This window comes from Anguilla rostrata, chromosome 1, assembly GCF_018555375.3.
Source record: "Anguilla rostrata isolate EN2019 chromosome 1, ASM1855537v3, whole genome shotgun sequence".
NCBI classification, from domain to species: domain Eukaryota; kingdom Metazoa; phylum Chordata; class Actinopteri; order Anguilliformes; family Anguillidae; genus Anguilla; species Anguilla rostrata.
This window is the reverse complement of record NC_057933.1, coordinates 61,165,511-61,182,329: the sequence shown is the minus strand read 5'-3', so window position 1 is coordinate 61,182,329 and position 16,819 is coordinate 61,165,511. Positions and strand designations below refer to the sequence as shown.

At 43.3% G+C, this 16,819-nt stretch overlaps 1 protein-coding gene across 3 annotated transcripts in view; it reads left to right on the top strand.

Moving 5' to 3' along the window:
• Window positions 1–960: 960 nt before the first annotated feature.
• The window catches only part of dtnbp1a (dystrobrevin binding protein 1a), a 53,841-nt gene continuing 37,982 nt past the window's right edge, over window positions 961–16,819 (top strand). The window contains exons 1-6 of one of the 3 annotated variants that reach the window (XM_064346724.1): window positions 961–1,280; window positions 2,376–2,429; window positions 2,583–2,633; window positions 5,573–5,633; window positions 6,296–6,428; window positions 11,260–11,392. In XM_064346724.1, coding sequence (XP_064202794.1) covers window positions 1,225–1,280; window positions 2,376–2,429; window positions 2,583–2,633; window positions 5,573–5,633; window positions 6,296–6,428; window positions 11,260–11,392 — 488 coding nt within the window. In that variant the 5' untranslated portion in view covers window positions 961–1,224. The remainder of the gene's footprint in view (window positions 1,281–2,375; window positions 2,430–2,582; window positions 2,634–5,572; window positions 5,634–6,295; window positions 6,429–11,259; window positions 11,393–16,819) is intronic. The other 2 variants (XM_064346718.1, XM_064346728.1) reach the window with 2 other exon arrangements.

Here is a 16,819-nt window from a genome sequence, read left to right as displayed (position 1 = left end):
GTGTCGAAGTGTCCCTAAGCAAGACACCTAACCCCTAACTGCTCTGGTGAATGAGAGGCATCAATTGTAAAGCGCTATATAAATGCAGTCCATTACAACAGCAGCAGTGTCTTTGCATCAGTTTTGAAGGCTTTATACATTGATCATAACACTGCAGAAGATTTTTTTAAAAGGTTGATCAAAGGCCTCCATGCGTCCCATCCCCTCCTCAATAAACAACACACAGAAAGTAATGCATGTATGTTGACAGATGAAGATGGTGCTTCCTCAGCCTCCTATAGCCCTCAGGGATGCACCAATAGCAGTTTAACATTTGACCTAGTCAGCTAGTAACTAAAAGATAATGCTACTCTAATTTATGTTAATCACATTTTATGTGATCACCAGGTCACTACAACTCTTTTTTTAAATAATCATGTTAATCCAAGAAGAAACACTTCTATGGAAGCAGTTTTTTTCTTCACACAAAATTTTAGCATTGAGATGCCTGCTGTTGTAGGCCTATAGCCTTACATTTCTATGCAGTCCCAGCTCATTAAAGTACTCCAATCCCTGTACCAGACATTCAGGGAGATCTGAATATGTCAATCAAGAGAGTTAGCTGAACACCCAGCTACTCCTTATGGATATTCAGTAAACATTTGTGTTTATATAAAAAAATAAATATAAAGCTGGGTCAATGTGATTCTGCATTGGGAACACGTACGCTTTAAAGATAGTTAAGACCGTCACTGTCTCATAATTAAAACAAGAAATTCAATAAAAATGCATTACGGTGTATGTCAGTGACCACATATATTTGCTATTTCCATGAATCTCCTCAAGGAACATTTTTCTCGCCCAATCCGCTTATGTAACCCCTGAGAACACGAACGCTACAAAACAGGCAAACACCGTCCAACAACAATTGCATTTAGGACCAGCCAGAAATGCTTCAGTATGGAAGGCGGTGCCTAATGCTCACGTGACAGAAGCAGGAAGTTAACGGGAAAAGGTCATATGTGAAACGACGACAGGATCTCGTGAAAAAGATGGGCTTTCACTTGTCAGAAATGGATATTTATCACTAGGAGTCAAGCGGGACCATCTAAAAAGTCAGTCTTTTATCTTAAGTGAAATTAAAGCAAAGTGGCAGTAGCTGTAACGGGCACAAAGGAAACTTTAATTCCATAGATAGAAACTAGGCGGCCAGTTTGCAAATAAGAAAGAAAAACGGAACTGAAGATGTTCGAGAATTTCAGAGAAAGGTTGCAGACGGCGCATCAAGATTTTACTACTGGGTTAGTATATAAATGTGTTGTCCGCTTCGTAGCCTAAATCCTGGATTGCTTTTCGCCATCGTCATGTGTCGCATATTACAGTAGTTTGCATCAGCTATCGTGCTTAGTTTGCACAAGTTAGCACAAGCCGATGCGTATGTTTTGCTAGCTATGTTTCACTGAAGGTAACTTCAAAACTAGCAAACTATCTTCCAGATATGTTTGTAACTAACGATACTAACGTTAGTTTAGTAAGCTGGTTCGCTAGCTTGCAGAGTTGAAAATGAGGACCATGGTCATGAACTCAAAGTTAATCAAATTACGATACCCATCTATTTTAAGTTGCACATCAGTAAGGTGAAAGTATCGATACAGATTATTACGTATATTTTAGTGAGCTGCATTTATCCAGCTGACGTTACATAGCACTAGCTACTGGCCAAATCAGCAACGTCGTTTGATATGCAAAAATATATATTATATTGGCTAGCTGATAAAGAGGATTAGCAAACTCTGATGTTATCCTTCTAGATAACCTGTTGTGAAGCAAAAATTAAATCTCTATTTCTATAGACCAGAAAATATACGCCAACTAATGTGACTTAGTTATATTACATACTGTCAAGTCGCAACGACCGTTCCTCATAATCCTTCTCATTATCATATTGCATTTTTAGTCATGTAGAGTTGTCATGTGAATTTCATAGGTCTAGGTTAATTAGCTAGCTAGCTATCATTCATCTTTGTTTCACTGTGCTAGTGATACGAGTAAAGGCCGCATTCATTTCGTATTAAACATTTCTAATATACTGACTGACTGACTGACTGATACATCCACTAATTAACTAACAAATAATCTTAACCCCGAATAAAAACTTAAATGTTTTTCAAACTGAATAATAATGGTGGCATTTAAAATTGTAAGGTTTCGGAATGTTTGCTCTCTAGGAATTGCATAGACGATGAAATGCTTGTAAATAACAACTGAGTTTATACAGTACTACATTTATTGGTTCTATTCCTGACTGACAAATATTTAATGGGATCGCTAAATTTAAAAGCTTGCTATCCAATGCTTTAGTACCTACTCATATCCAATTATTTGGAAAATTTCAGGATAAAGACGCTGAGTGACAAATCGAAGGAGGCCAAAATAAAGAAGAATCAGAGGTACAGTATGCACTGGGGAGTTTACTATCCAAACAGATTTGGCTATACAGGAAGAAACACGATCCAAAGAAATTGTTTTTACAGTGCTGTTTTGTTTCATCCTTTTCATGTTAACTCCTGTTCATAAACTCTGTCTTCTGTGCTTTGCCACAGGAGAGAAGACAATCTTCCACATTTTTCAGCTGGAGTAGAACTACTCAGCCGGTATGTTTATAACAGAAACAGTGCATCTTCAATGTAAAACGTTTATAACCGCGTTTCAGAAACAAAACATGACATCAGTGTTTCATTAAAATATGAATTATAGGTTCCATTCATAATTTGGCGCATATCTAAACATACTGGAACAGACTCCGTAATTCATGAATAGTTCATGATGACTTGGCCAATGTATTATTACTGCACTTTTCACCTAAAACAAAAAAGAACAAACATGACTATCATTTTTCTCAGACTTGCCAAAAAACAATTACAATATTGTTGTTTATTAAATAACTTGCATTATTTATATGCTGAGCAGATAACCTTGTTTCGGTGCAAATGGCATACTCTTTGGACAAAGCCTAATCTTTGGATTTCTTTGTCATGATACCTCACTCTGTAAATGTTAGACTTTTCTGGCGTTGAGTGCACTATTAGGAATTTCCACAGTCATTGTTGTTTGGGTATGGCATTTTATATTGTTGCTTACTCTGGGAAAAAAAATACACTTATTTGGTGATGGTGCTGGGAAATTTGTTAGATAGATACTGTATACTTTATTGCTTATCTCTTTGGTTGTTTGTGTGTGCACACACCAGGAGCTGCAGAAGGGCTGATCCAGCTTGTACAGTCTTCACTGAGACAGTGAGCAGACGGGTGTCACTACCTCCCTTGCTTAGCGAAATTCAGAGATATTCTGACATCAGCATTTGTGTTGGCCAGTGTTATCTGCCACATGGTGTCTAGCTGTTAGAATCCACAAGAACCTGTGAAATTGAAAACATGTGAAATTGAGAGTACTAGGCCTTACTGGTCCAGAGTGAGTTTCCACTGTGTCACTCTATCCAGTTTCACAAAGAACTGCATTTGCTTACAAGTGTTTCTTAATTCAGGTTTTGGTGAAGTACTACACGTTTGTGAATGTTGCAGATGAAACCTTGGTAATCATGTAATCCTTAATATTTGAATAAATTAGAAATGGAAATTGCCTGAAATTGAACTAGCGTGTACCCATAGACAATGCTGTCTAAGTATTTGGACAGTCCTACCCTAAAATGGGATATTTACAGACTGAACTGTAATTAGATGTCTTTGGATGAAATCAGAGGAAACATACAATGTCTAATATCTTTTTTTGACTTCCTAAAGTGGTGCACTTTGTTAAGCTGGATCACCTTTTTAGGAAAAAAGGCATTGTTTTGCTGTCTTTCTCATATACTGTAACTCTAATGGGTTTTCTTGTTTTTATTCTCATTCATGGAAGATGCTGTGTGACAATTTATTTGTAAATGGTGCTATATAAATGCATATTGATGGATTGATTGAAGATATCCTATATTTTTAACCCCACAATGAATCACATAATGACTTTGAGTTGAAAAAACTTTCTAAGAAAAGTAAGGCAGTGGGCTTATTTGGAACAAACATGGACTTAAATGGTACAGCACACCAAAGATCAAACCGCACTTTTATTGTTTAAAAAATAATAATGGCTTCTCCCTTGACCATTTTGTTAAAATTGGGTTGTAAAAAAATTTGTAATCAGTTTAATGACAAAAACCTTGCGTATCTAAGAAATAATGGGATTTTATGGTATGCTTCGTAATTTCATAAAATTTCACTATATTTCTGGGGTATAGTATTTTCCAAATATTTTGTTGTTTTGTGTGACGTGTCAAGGTTAAGCAATTCTGTCATGGGGATTACCTATAGTGGTTGGTTATCAATAAATAAAGAAAAAGTGGCAATAGAGTAGCAAATATTCTTTCAGGGGATTGCTTATCAAGGTGCTACAATCTCCTGGGTTCTGTCCCTGTCAGTAGTTCATTTTGTTTTTGTCATTGTGGAGTCAGACATAATTAATTGGTTGGAACATTGCTGTATTTAGTACTAAACATGTGGGAGGCTGGTTGCACTTTGCAGATGATCCCTAATGCTTAGGATGTGGTGCTTAGGGGCTTTAGCTGAGGAAGGAAAATATCTAAAAAAGAAAGAAGTGAATAGACTCATTATCAGACAATACTGCCACTCCAGTGGCGATCAGACAAAAGCGATCTGTTAGCAGTACAAAGCTTAACACATGGTTTTCAAGTTAGGGCTGTGTTAACAGCATGCAGCCTGAGCAATAAGCAGCCACCCATTTGCAGGTATCGTCTTTATTTTAACGTCACTCTTTAAGGTTTTTTGTTTGTTTGTCGATTTCATGTTCCCTGTACTTGGACCGGTACTTCTCTCTAGGGGTTTCGTCATACTTGTTCCTGGTTATGGTTATACACTTTGTTGTACGTCGCTCTGGATAAGAGCGTCTGCCAAATGCCTGTAATGTAATGTAATGTAATGTAATCATGATTATATTTGACAGACGTAATGAAAAATATCATAGGCCATATACAGTGAGCACCTAATGTTTGGGACAAAGGCATTTTTTCTTGATTTCGCTCTACTCCACAATTATGTATAAAAAGTTATGTTATGTTATATTAGTTATGTTATTTCCATATGGTGAAACCATAATGTATTAAAATACCCTTTAATCAACGCTGAGAATCTGCTTTAACCACATATGAATTGTTTGATTACAATTCTCAAATTATGGAGGGCAGAGTCAAATCAAGAAAAAATAGTCTATGTCCCAAACTTTGTGGAGCTCATGATATCATATAGGTCTTGTTTGATAAAACAAAGCCTTCAAGAGACATTTCTTTTGTTTACAGAATAATTGTACACGTTCTATTCCTCACTGGTTATATTATATATCTGTTTCTGTCGCCCTCTCTCTCTGTCTTATGTAAGTTAATGACAGTAAATGGTTGGATAACCAGTGTTCTTAACTGGAGTCATCTGCCCTGTGTCTCATCTTTTTTACTGTTGTGTAACTAAGTGCAGCTCCTGCATTACTTAATATGCTCCTGAGTTGAGGGTGCCTTTGCTTCATTTCACAGGTATGAAGACACTTGGGTGACTCTCCACAAAAAAACTAAAGAATGTGCTAAAGTAGCAGAGGTGGGTATTCTTCATAATCTGTGCCTTTCATGCTTCTTGTAACAGACCACATGCACACACAATGGCAGCATGGTTTAAGTACGAGGGGCTAACGTGTATTGACCAGGTTTAAGACATTGAAAATGTAAGTGAAATAAAGAATTATGCATCTGAAACGTCTGTCTATTGGTCGCGTCAGATTTAGGCCAAGTGTTTGCTGAAACACCCCATATGTACAGTATTACCATAACCTTGGCGTATTGCGAACCCAGCTGAAAGCTGTTGGTACCTTGAGATCTGTGGTGGCGGGAGAGACTGGACTTTGAGCCACACGATCTAGAGAGGAAGATAATTTATCTGTTATCCAATAGTGTAGTGTTTAGAATGCACCTTACCCTGCATATTTGTGCAGTACATCTATGCCATATAAAAAGTATCTGAAGTGAGAACTATGAATGATTTCTTAAATGTCAGCAGCCACTTAAAGACATCTTGACCCAAACTTATTTGCTCTATAAGATTCATAAAACCTGGGTGAAAACCCTCTTTTTCCCAATACAAGTTTTAAGTGACATCCTTTTCCCAATGACTTTTGTATCACAAGATTTTGATACTGCCAGGCCATGTTTCGGGCCTGGGTAACGGGTAGTGCTGGTAACCCTGCCCTTTCCTCCCTTGGCCAGGCAGCTGACGGGGAGGTGGTCATGCTCTCTGCCCATTGGGAGAGGAGACGGGCTGCACTGGTGGAGCTACAGGAGCAGCTGCAGCAGATCCCTGCCTTCCTCACCGATTTGAAGTCCATGACGTCGCGCATTGGTGAGTCTCAGCCTTACAGTATGTATGGGTGAGTCTCAGCCTAGTGTATGGGGGAGTCTCAGCCTCGTGTAGCTATGGGGGAGTCTCAGCCTCGTGTATGGGTGAGTCTCAGCCTCATGTATGGGGGAGTCTCAGCCTCGTGTATGGGAGGGTCTCAGCCTCGTGTATGGGGGAGTCTCAGCCTCGTGTATGGGAGGGTCTCAGCCTCATGTATGGGGGAGTCTCAGCCTCGTGTATGGGTGAGTCTCAGCCTCGTGTATGGGGGAGTCTCAGCCTCGTGTATGGGAGAGTCTCAGCCTCGTGTATGGGTGAGTCTCAGCCTCGTGTATGGGTGAGTCTCAGCCTCGTGTATGGGGGAGTCTCAGCCTCGTGTATGGGTGAGTCTCAGCCTCGTGTATGGGGGAGTCTCAGCCTCGTGTATGGGGGAGTCTCAGCCTCGTGTATGGGTGAGTCTCAGCCTCGTGTATGGGGGAGTCTCAGCCTCGTGTATGGGGGAGTCTCAGCCTTGTGTATGAGGGAGGCACAGTCTTGTGTATGGGGGAGTCTCAGCCTCATGTATGGGGGAGTCTCAGCCTCGTGTATGAGGGAGTCACAGTCTTGTGTATGGGGGAGTCTCAGCCTCATGTATGGGGGAGTCTCAGCCTCGTGTATGAGGGAGTCACAGTCTTGTGTATGGGGGAGTCTCAGCCTCATGTATGGGGGAGTCTCAGCCTCGTGTATGGGGGAGTCTCAGCCTCGTGTATGGGGGAGTCTCAGCCTCGTGTATGGGGGAGTCTCAGCCTCGTGTATGGGGGAGTCTCAGTCTTGTGTATGGGGGAGTCTCAGCCTGGTGTATGGGGGAGTCTCAGCCTGGTGTATGGGTGAGTCTCAGCCTCGTGTATGGGGGAGCGTCAGTCTCGTGTATGGGGGAGTCTCAGCCTTGTGTATGGGAGAGGCTCAGCCTTGTGTATGGGAGAGTCTCAGCCTCGTGTATGGGGGAGTCTCAGCCTCATGTATGGGATAGGCTCAGCCTCGTGTATGGGTGAGTCTCAGCCTCATGTATGGGGGAGTCTCAGCCTCGTGTATGGGGGAGTCTCAGGTCCAGTATTCTCCCCATTACATGGGCGGTGTCTCAGATTGCTCAACCAGCATGTCTGCATGTTATAGTGCTTGCCAGAGAAAATAAGTGAGGTGTGAAGGTGAGTGCTTTATACAGGAGGCCCTGGGGCTGGACCAGAATGTGTCATCTTGTTTTTGTTATGCAAGTACTCTTCATATTTCGGTTGCTGCTCTGCTCCAGCTTTGTCGGCTGTGTTCCGACAGGGGACTCTCTTTTCACCTTGAGAGACCCCCTCAAAGCGGGCCGGCTTGCTCTTGCTGGCGGTGCTGTCTGGCCCAGATCGATGGGAGGGGCCCTTACAGCTGCCTCGCACTAACGCAGTCTGGCACGACCAGTGGGGCATTTTCACAGGATTAGCCACACTCCAAGAAGCCATCAGAAAGCATCAGCATGTCCCGCTATTTTACCTCTTCTCTTTACTTCACTGACCAATGCACAGCTGGGAAGAGCTTCTTTGTTACAGTTTAAAACATACACCGGTAACACAGCACAAATCTAATGCATGAACAGTATGCCTTTGTCCATTCATTCCAGTGTTAGAAATATATAGTGGATATTTAAGCCTCCGCCCGTCTGCTTGATTAGTCAGGTAGTGCTGATGTAGTCCAGATTCAAAAAGACCCCCTTTTTGGGAAAGGTTTATGTTCAAATCAGACGCTCTACAGATATTCCTCCATGAGCGGTTCTCTCTGATGTTTCTGTTGGGGACTCTCTGTCTGAGCATCTCCCGCAGTGCATCATGTGGTCATCAGGCTGTGCAGCTGAGTGTGACAGAGCCAGTGATGAGGCTCTATAATAACACTTCACTGTGGTGCCATCGCAGTCCAGCTGCAGCGTAGTATGGATGTTGGGTTACTGGGCTCGACACCAGAAAGCTGTGGATTTTAATCAGTGGTAGTGCTGTTGTACCGCTGAGTGACGCCTTCAGCTTAATTTGCTTCAGTGTGAGTCCAGCTGTGTAAATGGATATTTAACCATTGACCTAAGCCTGGTAAATAGATATATTCTGAGCTGCGTAAGCTGCCATGGCTACTGGAGTCTGCTGAGCGAATGAGTAAAACCAGTGAATGAATATCTTACCAGAGATGCTCATGGCTGGTGTGGTTTTAGTTCATTTAAAAACAGGGTAATTGGAGGGCATGTCAGATTTAGTTTACATGTATAAATGCAGGGGGCCTTTTCTGGGTCAGTGAGATTCATTCTGTAAAACACGTGTAACTCCAGGCAGCTTCCTCACACAGTTATTTAAGAGTGACCTCTGTGTGGAAAGCGGAGCTGTCCTGTCCTTACAGACTCCCTGCAGATGTATGAGCCCTGTGCCAGCGTGTGCTCGCAGACCTCAGTCAGACCACGCCTCTGTGCTTAGTCTCCTTTTTAAGGGGCTAAACCTGAATGGAAAAGCCAGTGAAATATTTTTAAGATTTTAAAGCCTGTGAAATTTATGTTTGATACGATCGTATGCTATAAATTCTCAACAAATGTTATATATTATTTTTATGTACCAGTAATGAACTGTGAAAACAGTGCACTTTATAGCTTTTGTTTCTTTGTTCATTTATACAACAGTCTGTTCTATTGAATCAATTCATTTTAGTACATTGATCAAGAATGCAGTTTTGTGTGCCTAAATGTTTGAATATCAACATTTGAATAGTGCTTTTCTCTATTACAGGTTTATGTTCCTGTTTGTAGCAGAAGTGTGTGTGTATTTTAACATTGAATGGAGCCTTTATTCCTATGTGTAGGTGAAATATGCGTGAATTTCGATATTTGGACGGAGCTGCTCTCTTGCATGGCTGCTCCATGTGTTCAGGAGTGTGACGATGATGTGGTGGAGGGACGGAATCAGGAGGCTGACAGCTGGGGCTTCTGGTTTGATGTTGTGAGCTGACGGGACTCTGAATCTGTAGTTCTGTGCTGTGGATGTGCAGCGCCTTTTGTGCAGCACCGTTCAACTGGTCAGGCTTTGAGCTCCAGTGGAAATGTACATGGAGATTCTGTCTGCTTCTTAAAGTAGCCCTTAGTAATTTGGGAAGTCCCTTAGTCTGAATATCAAGCTGTTTTAAAAAAAGATCTGTCACACAGATTACTTTGTCATACATACATACATGTTTTTGGTGTTTTGTGGACAGAAATATCTGTCTGCCTTTAGTCAGTAGAAATGTTGTGGTTTGTTGCAGTGTTTATTTCCTCCACTAGAGGGCGGCTGAGTTCACGCTTTTCCAATATCTTGATAAATTTCAGAAAATATTAAATGGCCTTCGTGTCTGTACTTGTTTTTTTTAAACATAATTACAGGCAATTTGATGGACAGAATATGTATTGCAGCTGCATACATCAATCTAAATCTGAGGGCCTATTATATTATACATTCTATTATATATAGAAGTTGCAGTCTGCTAAAATGGAATCATTTTGGCAAAGCAAACTATGTACTGTCAGTGCTATAAAATGGAACCTGCTACATCTCTTTTAGTAACACTTCCCTATTTTGGATAGCTGTGCCTGTCTGTAGGCAGATGTTTCTCTAAAAGGCTTGTGAGTGGCTGTCTGCGAAGGATCTGATTCTCAGAAATGCACTACAACTGTGTTTTCCATCACTGCTGTGTCTCTGGTGTCTGATAGTTGTAATATAGGTGGTGTATGTGTATTGCTCACTGATTTGTTAAACCAGGCCTTTTAGTTTTAATGGGCCACACATTGTATCAGTTCTTTCTTGCACCTGTTCTCTAGTTTGCTTCATAAATACTCAATTAGCTGGAGAATGAAGTCATAGATTCTGGGTCAGATATGATTTGAATTGTTATTTGTGGCATTTTAAAATATGTGTAGTGGTTTCAGCCTGGGAGTGGTTCTTCCCACTGTCTTTTGGTCAGACACGATTGCCTTGTTACACGGTGGTTCAGTTTGCAACTTAGTGCAACTATGGTAGATTGTCACTAGGGGGCAGCACACCATGCTGCTTTCTCAGTGTCATGTTTAACTCTTGTGGATGTGGTGTGCCACCCTGCGTGCCTGTGTTGTCATGGGAAGGTAAATCTAAAGATATACAAAGTGTTCATCAAGAAAGTGCTCTCAAGCAGCGGCACAGCCTGTGATCGTGGGCTTTTAATCAGGATATTCTGAGCGTGGCTGCTGACCAGATCCTCCTGACACTCAGCCAAGTGAGATCTAGCCCTGCATTCTCCCTGCGTGCGAGTGGGGCACACTGGAGAAACATCAGAGACTTCAGTGCTTTAATTAGGCTGTAGTTCCACTTTCTGAGCTCCAAAGCACTGAGACTGGCTGACTGGGAGAGAGGAGAACATACTGACCTGGCTGCTGTTATTATTATTATTTGAGACATCTCAGTTGTTATTGTTATTGATGTAAAAAGTCATTTTTCAAGTGCAGTTTGTGAAGAGACTGAATTATTGTTACACTGAATTATTGAAACCAATCTGTTTTCAGAAGAAGTGCACAGCAATTTTTTTAAAATACTGATATTTCTTTTGATAAGGACGGAAATTGACTGATCAAATGTCTGTAAAATGGAGTGATTATTTAGAGTTGGATATAAGTGTCCCCGCAGTCTCAAATCTCCTTTCATATTCACAATATGACCACAAACAAATGCCAAACTGAGACTCGGCAGATCTGTCCCAGTTTTGTGTCCTGTGCATGTGTTTGTGCCTGTTTGTTGTGCTGTACCTTCTGCCGTGTGACCCTTGACCTCTGACCCTTGTCCCACAGCGCACCTGGAGGGGGACTTTGAGGAGATGGAGAGCCGTTTGCTGCTCCTGGAGGACCTGTGCAGCCAGTGTGAGCAGCAGCGCATGAAACACTGCCAGATGCTGCAGCTGGAGAACTATAAGAAGAAGAAGAGGTAAAGTAGCGCCCCCTGCTGCAACGGCATGTTGGTCTTCACTAGTACTTTTGTGGCTGACTGAAAGAGCATTAGGAACCAAAATAGAAGGCAAATGGAAAATAATGAAGTACACAAATATGGCAGAGCCCGCAAACTGCCTAACCCATCAGTGACTTTTTAGCGGTGGCAGAATCTGATGGTCGCACAAAGGAATAAAATGTGTCGACGATGCAATAAAAAGTAGAATAATCCCTCGCATTTCCAAATTCCAGATTGCAGTGATCATTTGGGCCGTTAGTTTTATTGTGTTTTAATCGCTGTGTGTGGCCGCAGTACATGGGTGCAGCTGGTTCATGGGCTGCCCGCCGCGGGAAGCAGCCCCGCTCACTTTTATTTGTTATGCTACGCTGCTAATGGCGCGGATTACACGTGAGCGGAACGGAAGCGGCACGTGGAGACGAAGGCGGGCGCGGCGCAAAGGTTTCGCGTTCAGATCGCCTCCGAAGCCAGAGAAAGAGTTAGGGTGCTCAGGACGACGGACGGAGCCGAAGCTTAGTCCGAAGTGGGCGGGGCCGTAGGGAGGAGGTGGGCAGTGGGGAGGAGTTTATGGAGGGAATGAGGAAGCAGTTGTTGGATGTGGGCAAACGCTTGCAATTAGGAGGCAGAATTGACAGAGCAGCCATGTGGCCCTGAGGTTAATCCCTCTAATCCCCTTCACTGCCTGGCTACAGTCTCCGTCCCTTCACTCTGTGACTAACCCACTGTAAAGGGATTTCCATTTTACTAATTAATTGCAGGAAGACAATACGATTCCCCAGAGAGCTGACTGTCTGCCTCTCTCCCTCTCACTCACTTCCTCTTTCTCCTCTCTCCTTTCCAATTTCACTCTCTCTTATTTCAGATGAGAAATATCCTTTTGTTTTTCCCAAGGCCATACGAGTTAAACAAGGCCCTGTCACAGGAAAACAATAACCCGTTTCTAATAGTTTACAGTGTTAAAATAAGTATCGCCGGTGAAATATAGATAAAAAAGTACACAAAATGAAATTGTGAACAAGGTCAAGGTCATATATGTGTGACTTAGTCACAAAAACAGCGCTGCCAGTACTGAGCAGCTCAGGTTCTTTCTGAGGAGAATGAGCAGTTTATCTGTGCTCTGTAGGACCTATGAGTGTACCTGTGTTATTTTGGGCTAGTTATATGGCTCTTACTTCCATGTATTTCTCATGGTATGTCAATATAAAGCAGCAGCAAAATAATTTTTGCTGTGGCTTGTTCATATTTGAGGTATACTGTATATGGTCAGTGGGGCAGTGGGCAGCAGTCCAGTTTGATTTTTTCTCAAGCCTTTGTGGTTGTTTCAAAATTGAAGAAGTCTTGTAATACCAACATAAAACCTTCTGCAGATGTCTGCGCACACGCACACACACACACACACACACGCACACACACAGCTGTTGGAGTCAAACTTATCTGTCCTCTTTGAAATGGAGGTTATTAGTTTTTTGCTCCATATTTGCGGGGGCACTCACGGAAGACCAGGCGAGTAGTTTTAGCACCTCCTGCGCCTCGTGTTTGCTGCATCTCAGAATCTCTTTGGGTGTTCCCTATGGGCCGTTAGCTTTTCTGCTCAGTGCAGTGTTGTTTTTTTAAACCAAAGGGCTCCTGGTCTCACTGAAGAGTCCAATTATATGGTGAACCCACACCTTCAGTGGACCACCGGATTGCATTGATTGGTTTATTCTATTGGCTAATTTTATTTTATTTTATCTTCTCAGTCTTTTCATCTTTTTTTCTCTTTCTCTCTCTGTCTGTCTCTGCCTCTCTCTTCCTCTCGAGACTGAGTGATCTCTCCCTTCTGGAAATCTCATAGCTAAAAATAGCCGGGGAATGAAATGAGGAGATGGTGCCCTGAAGGCAGGAGTAGCGTGTGCCGTGATGGCTTTTAAACAAAGAGAAGTGACTCTGCGTGCACGGCTTCTTCAGACCAGTCAGGCGATGCCTCATATGGCCATAGGGTGGCCATATCAAGTGTTGGAAACTTTACAAACACATTTAGCGTATTAGGAGTGACGCAGCTCGGATAAAAAATGAGCAGCACCTGTCAAAACGTGACGCGTCTGTTTGAGCCGCAGCAGCGCGTGCGCACCCCGCGCGTAGAAAATGGCATCTCGGCTCCGTCGGTAGTCACGTGACCCGAGCCCCATCTGAAAGCCGAGGCCTTGCAGGAGCAGCCCCGGAGCGTCCGAGGGGCGCTCGAAGAGAAGTGGGTCAGGCGCTCGTGCCAACGCCGCTCCGCCGCGTCCAGACCTTTCCGCCCGCGTCCGCTCAGTCATCCGCGCTCCCGAGGCCCCGCCCCAGCCCTGTGATCCGCTGCGGGGCAGCTGGGGGTTACGCATTAGCATGCCGCGCGAGGGCCTCTGCACATCAAATCTCTATTTTTAAAACAGAAGCTTCGCCTTCAATGAGAAAAGGCAGGCCCTTTGAAGATCTGGCTCTGCTTGAATGGTTCCAGTCCAGCGCTACAGTGGCCAGTAGAGCACGTAGAGGCCAGACTGAAGAGAGCTTCCTTTTTTCTGGATGACACAGAGTGCGGGGCTGGACTGAGATGTTTTCGTTTGAAGGCGTCAGGGCCAGCGGTCTGAAATCCCCAGCCCTCACCGAGCTGTTGGAGCTCGTCAGGACATTCCACTGAGCGGAGGGAGGAAATTAAGTCGGAGACAAACCCGCAAAGCGTTTATTGATCAGTCTCTTAAGGGCCGTTCACCTGGCTCGAGGTCAGCCGGTCCGACTTGACGCTTTCCTCGGGGTTCACTTTTGTTTACTTTTCGACGTCCAAAGGTTTTCAGTTACACGCGTTTGTTTGTTAGACGACAGCCTGAGATGACCAGAGACCGGCCCAAGGCCACCAGTCCATCATCCTGTGTGCCATTGCTCAGCATTCTCACAGTACTGCTCGCTGGTATAGCTCAATGCTAACTGCTGCTACTAGTTAGCTAATAATGCCGTGTAGCTGTCAATTGTGAGCGTTTGTTCCAGCTTGAAAAAAGGTGACGTGATTTGCTTTATAACCTAGTTTACCATTGGGAGAAACATTCCATTTGTGAATATACAAGGATTTTGGTGGTTTTGAGTTGTTTAGGGCAGACAGATCATGTGATGCATCGATGTGTTGTATGAGGCTGTGTACTGTTGGGTGGTCTTTCATGATCTCTCTTTCCATAGCCCAACCTTGTGTTAGCATATCTCACTGATTCTCAGTGCTTCCACTTGACAGGGTTTCTCCCATGTTGCATCACTTCTCTGCCCTTCACTTCATGTGTGATGTAGTCGTCTATTTTAATCAATATGCCCCTTATAAAGCGCTCTTTGATGATTGCTTTGTTATGAGTGCATTAGTGCATCAAATAAAATGTGATTGACTGAGCAGCAGCGCCCTAGCTGGGATTCAAACCTGCAAACCCTGGATCACAGGGCTGGTGTGCCAAAACACTGTTCCTCATTGTGTGCTGGCCTTAATTCTAACTGGACTGCACAGTTAATCAGGCTGGACTGCACACCTCAGTGAATACTGCTCTGGATTTGGCTTTTAGAGACATATTTTTGCAAAAGAAATATCTAGCTGGGTGTATATGAGAGTGTACTTTAGGACCTAGAACAAAACTTCTATTCATTCTTTGAGATTAATTATTGAAAAGAGTCATATATTAATGAACATAAGTACAATAAAAATGTTTACGTTTGTGCTTCGCAAAGGACATGGCAGCGGGATATAGAGAGATAATCTGTCCAGTATTCAGCGTCAGCGGAGGGCCAGAAGGCTGGGGGAGCACGTCTGCGCACTTCAGATCGGCGCGTGCGTTCCAGTCGCCCTTATTAGCGTAACAGCCTCAGGCCCGCGCAGCTCGGTGTTAAAAGTGTGTTTCTGCAGTAGTACCCGGCTTCTCTCTGATCTAATAAGCCTCGTTTGACCCTCGTGACCCACTTCTCCAGGAGTTTATTAATTCTCTCCCGCGCCAGCCTCTGGGCCTGCGGTGTTTATCCCCGGAAACGATTGCAAATTGGGCTTAGGAGCGCGACCGCGCCCCGCTGGAGCCGTTGAGGGTTCGCCGGGGCCGAGGCGCCACGCTGCGGAGGGTGCCGTGGAGACGCGGCACGGGGCTCGAGGGGTCAGGAGAAGCGCGTCTGGCCGAAGGTTTCTGCGGGTCGCGTGGCGGTCCTCTCTCCTCTCCAGTGGAGCTGCGGGCCGATTGGTGGAAATCATGCGGCTACACTTGCAGCTTTTTAAAATTTATCCTTGAGCTTAAAACCACCTGATTTATCATATGAGCTTAAAACCATCTGACTTCCATGAGCGGACACCGCCATCGAAATTGTCATGTGATAGTTGATAATGCGGAGATCTGAGCCCTGTTCTGAGTGTGTGGTGTTCATTGAACCAGCATTATGTGGAATTTACATTTTAGCCTGCCTGCAATCAGTTGCACTCACTTGAGTTCTCGTATTAAAGATGGCAGTTGATATGACGGTTGAAGGAACACAATTATCCTGGGAGCTGGATAATGAATTTGATACGGAAACAAACAGATGTCGCTAACACAATTTTTAAGATGGCTGCGATATGTTTTATTGAAAAAGAAATCTCGTTGTTTACGTGCAGGCCTTGCAGCTTGATTGTAACTGAAGGGCCTTCTTGATTTATGTCTGCCTCTTGATTGTGGGAGTGCAGGAGGGCCCTGAGGGTTCTCACACAGAGGCCCGATGGGGGTGTTTGAGGCCGCCTATAAATGAACATTGAAAGTGCTTGAACGCACCAAACGCTTTTAAAACTGGTTTCATAAATGAAAAAAAAAGACATTTTGACTTGGTGTGTGCTTGCTTAGTCAGTCTAAGGTCAAATATTTACACAGGGTTAACCTTTGAATGACAAACCTTTTTCTAGAAATCATTACACTGATTTCAAGGTTTGTGCATACTGGTAACATCAACTTATTTCAGTTTTTTATCTGATTTCAACCCTGGGTGGCCAGCAAATTTAGCATATTTCCAGAAGAGACTGTTTGTTTCCATTGCTTTGCATACCTAATTGGATGTGCTGAGCTGTTGGTGACTACCATGGAGACCTGTGGCATATAAGGATGTTAAACAGGATGACCCATGGAGCCTGGCTTCCTCTCTGCTTCTCGCTCATGTACGGATGAACAGAGCCTCTTACCACCTGCGTCACCTGGTGCAGAAATCACTGCATTTTACCAATGTAGGCCAATTTAAACATTCATATTCATATTCTTACTTCACAGTGAATCATTTATACATTTATCAGTTACTTTGTTATTTATTCTGACATCAAAGCATGTGTTCATTCATTCATTCATTTCATTAATTCTGAATTGAATTTAGACAGATTTCATTTTGTGTATCCATTCTACCATATATCAGAGTGAA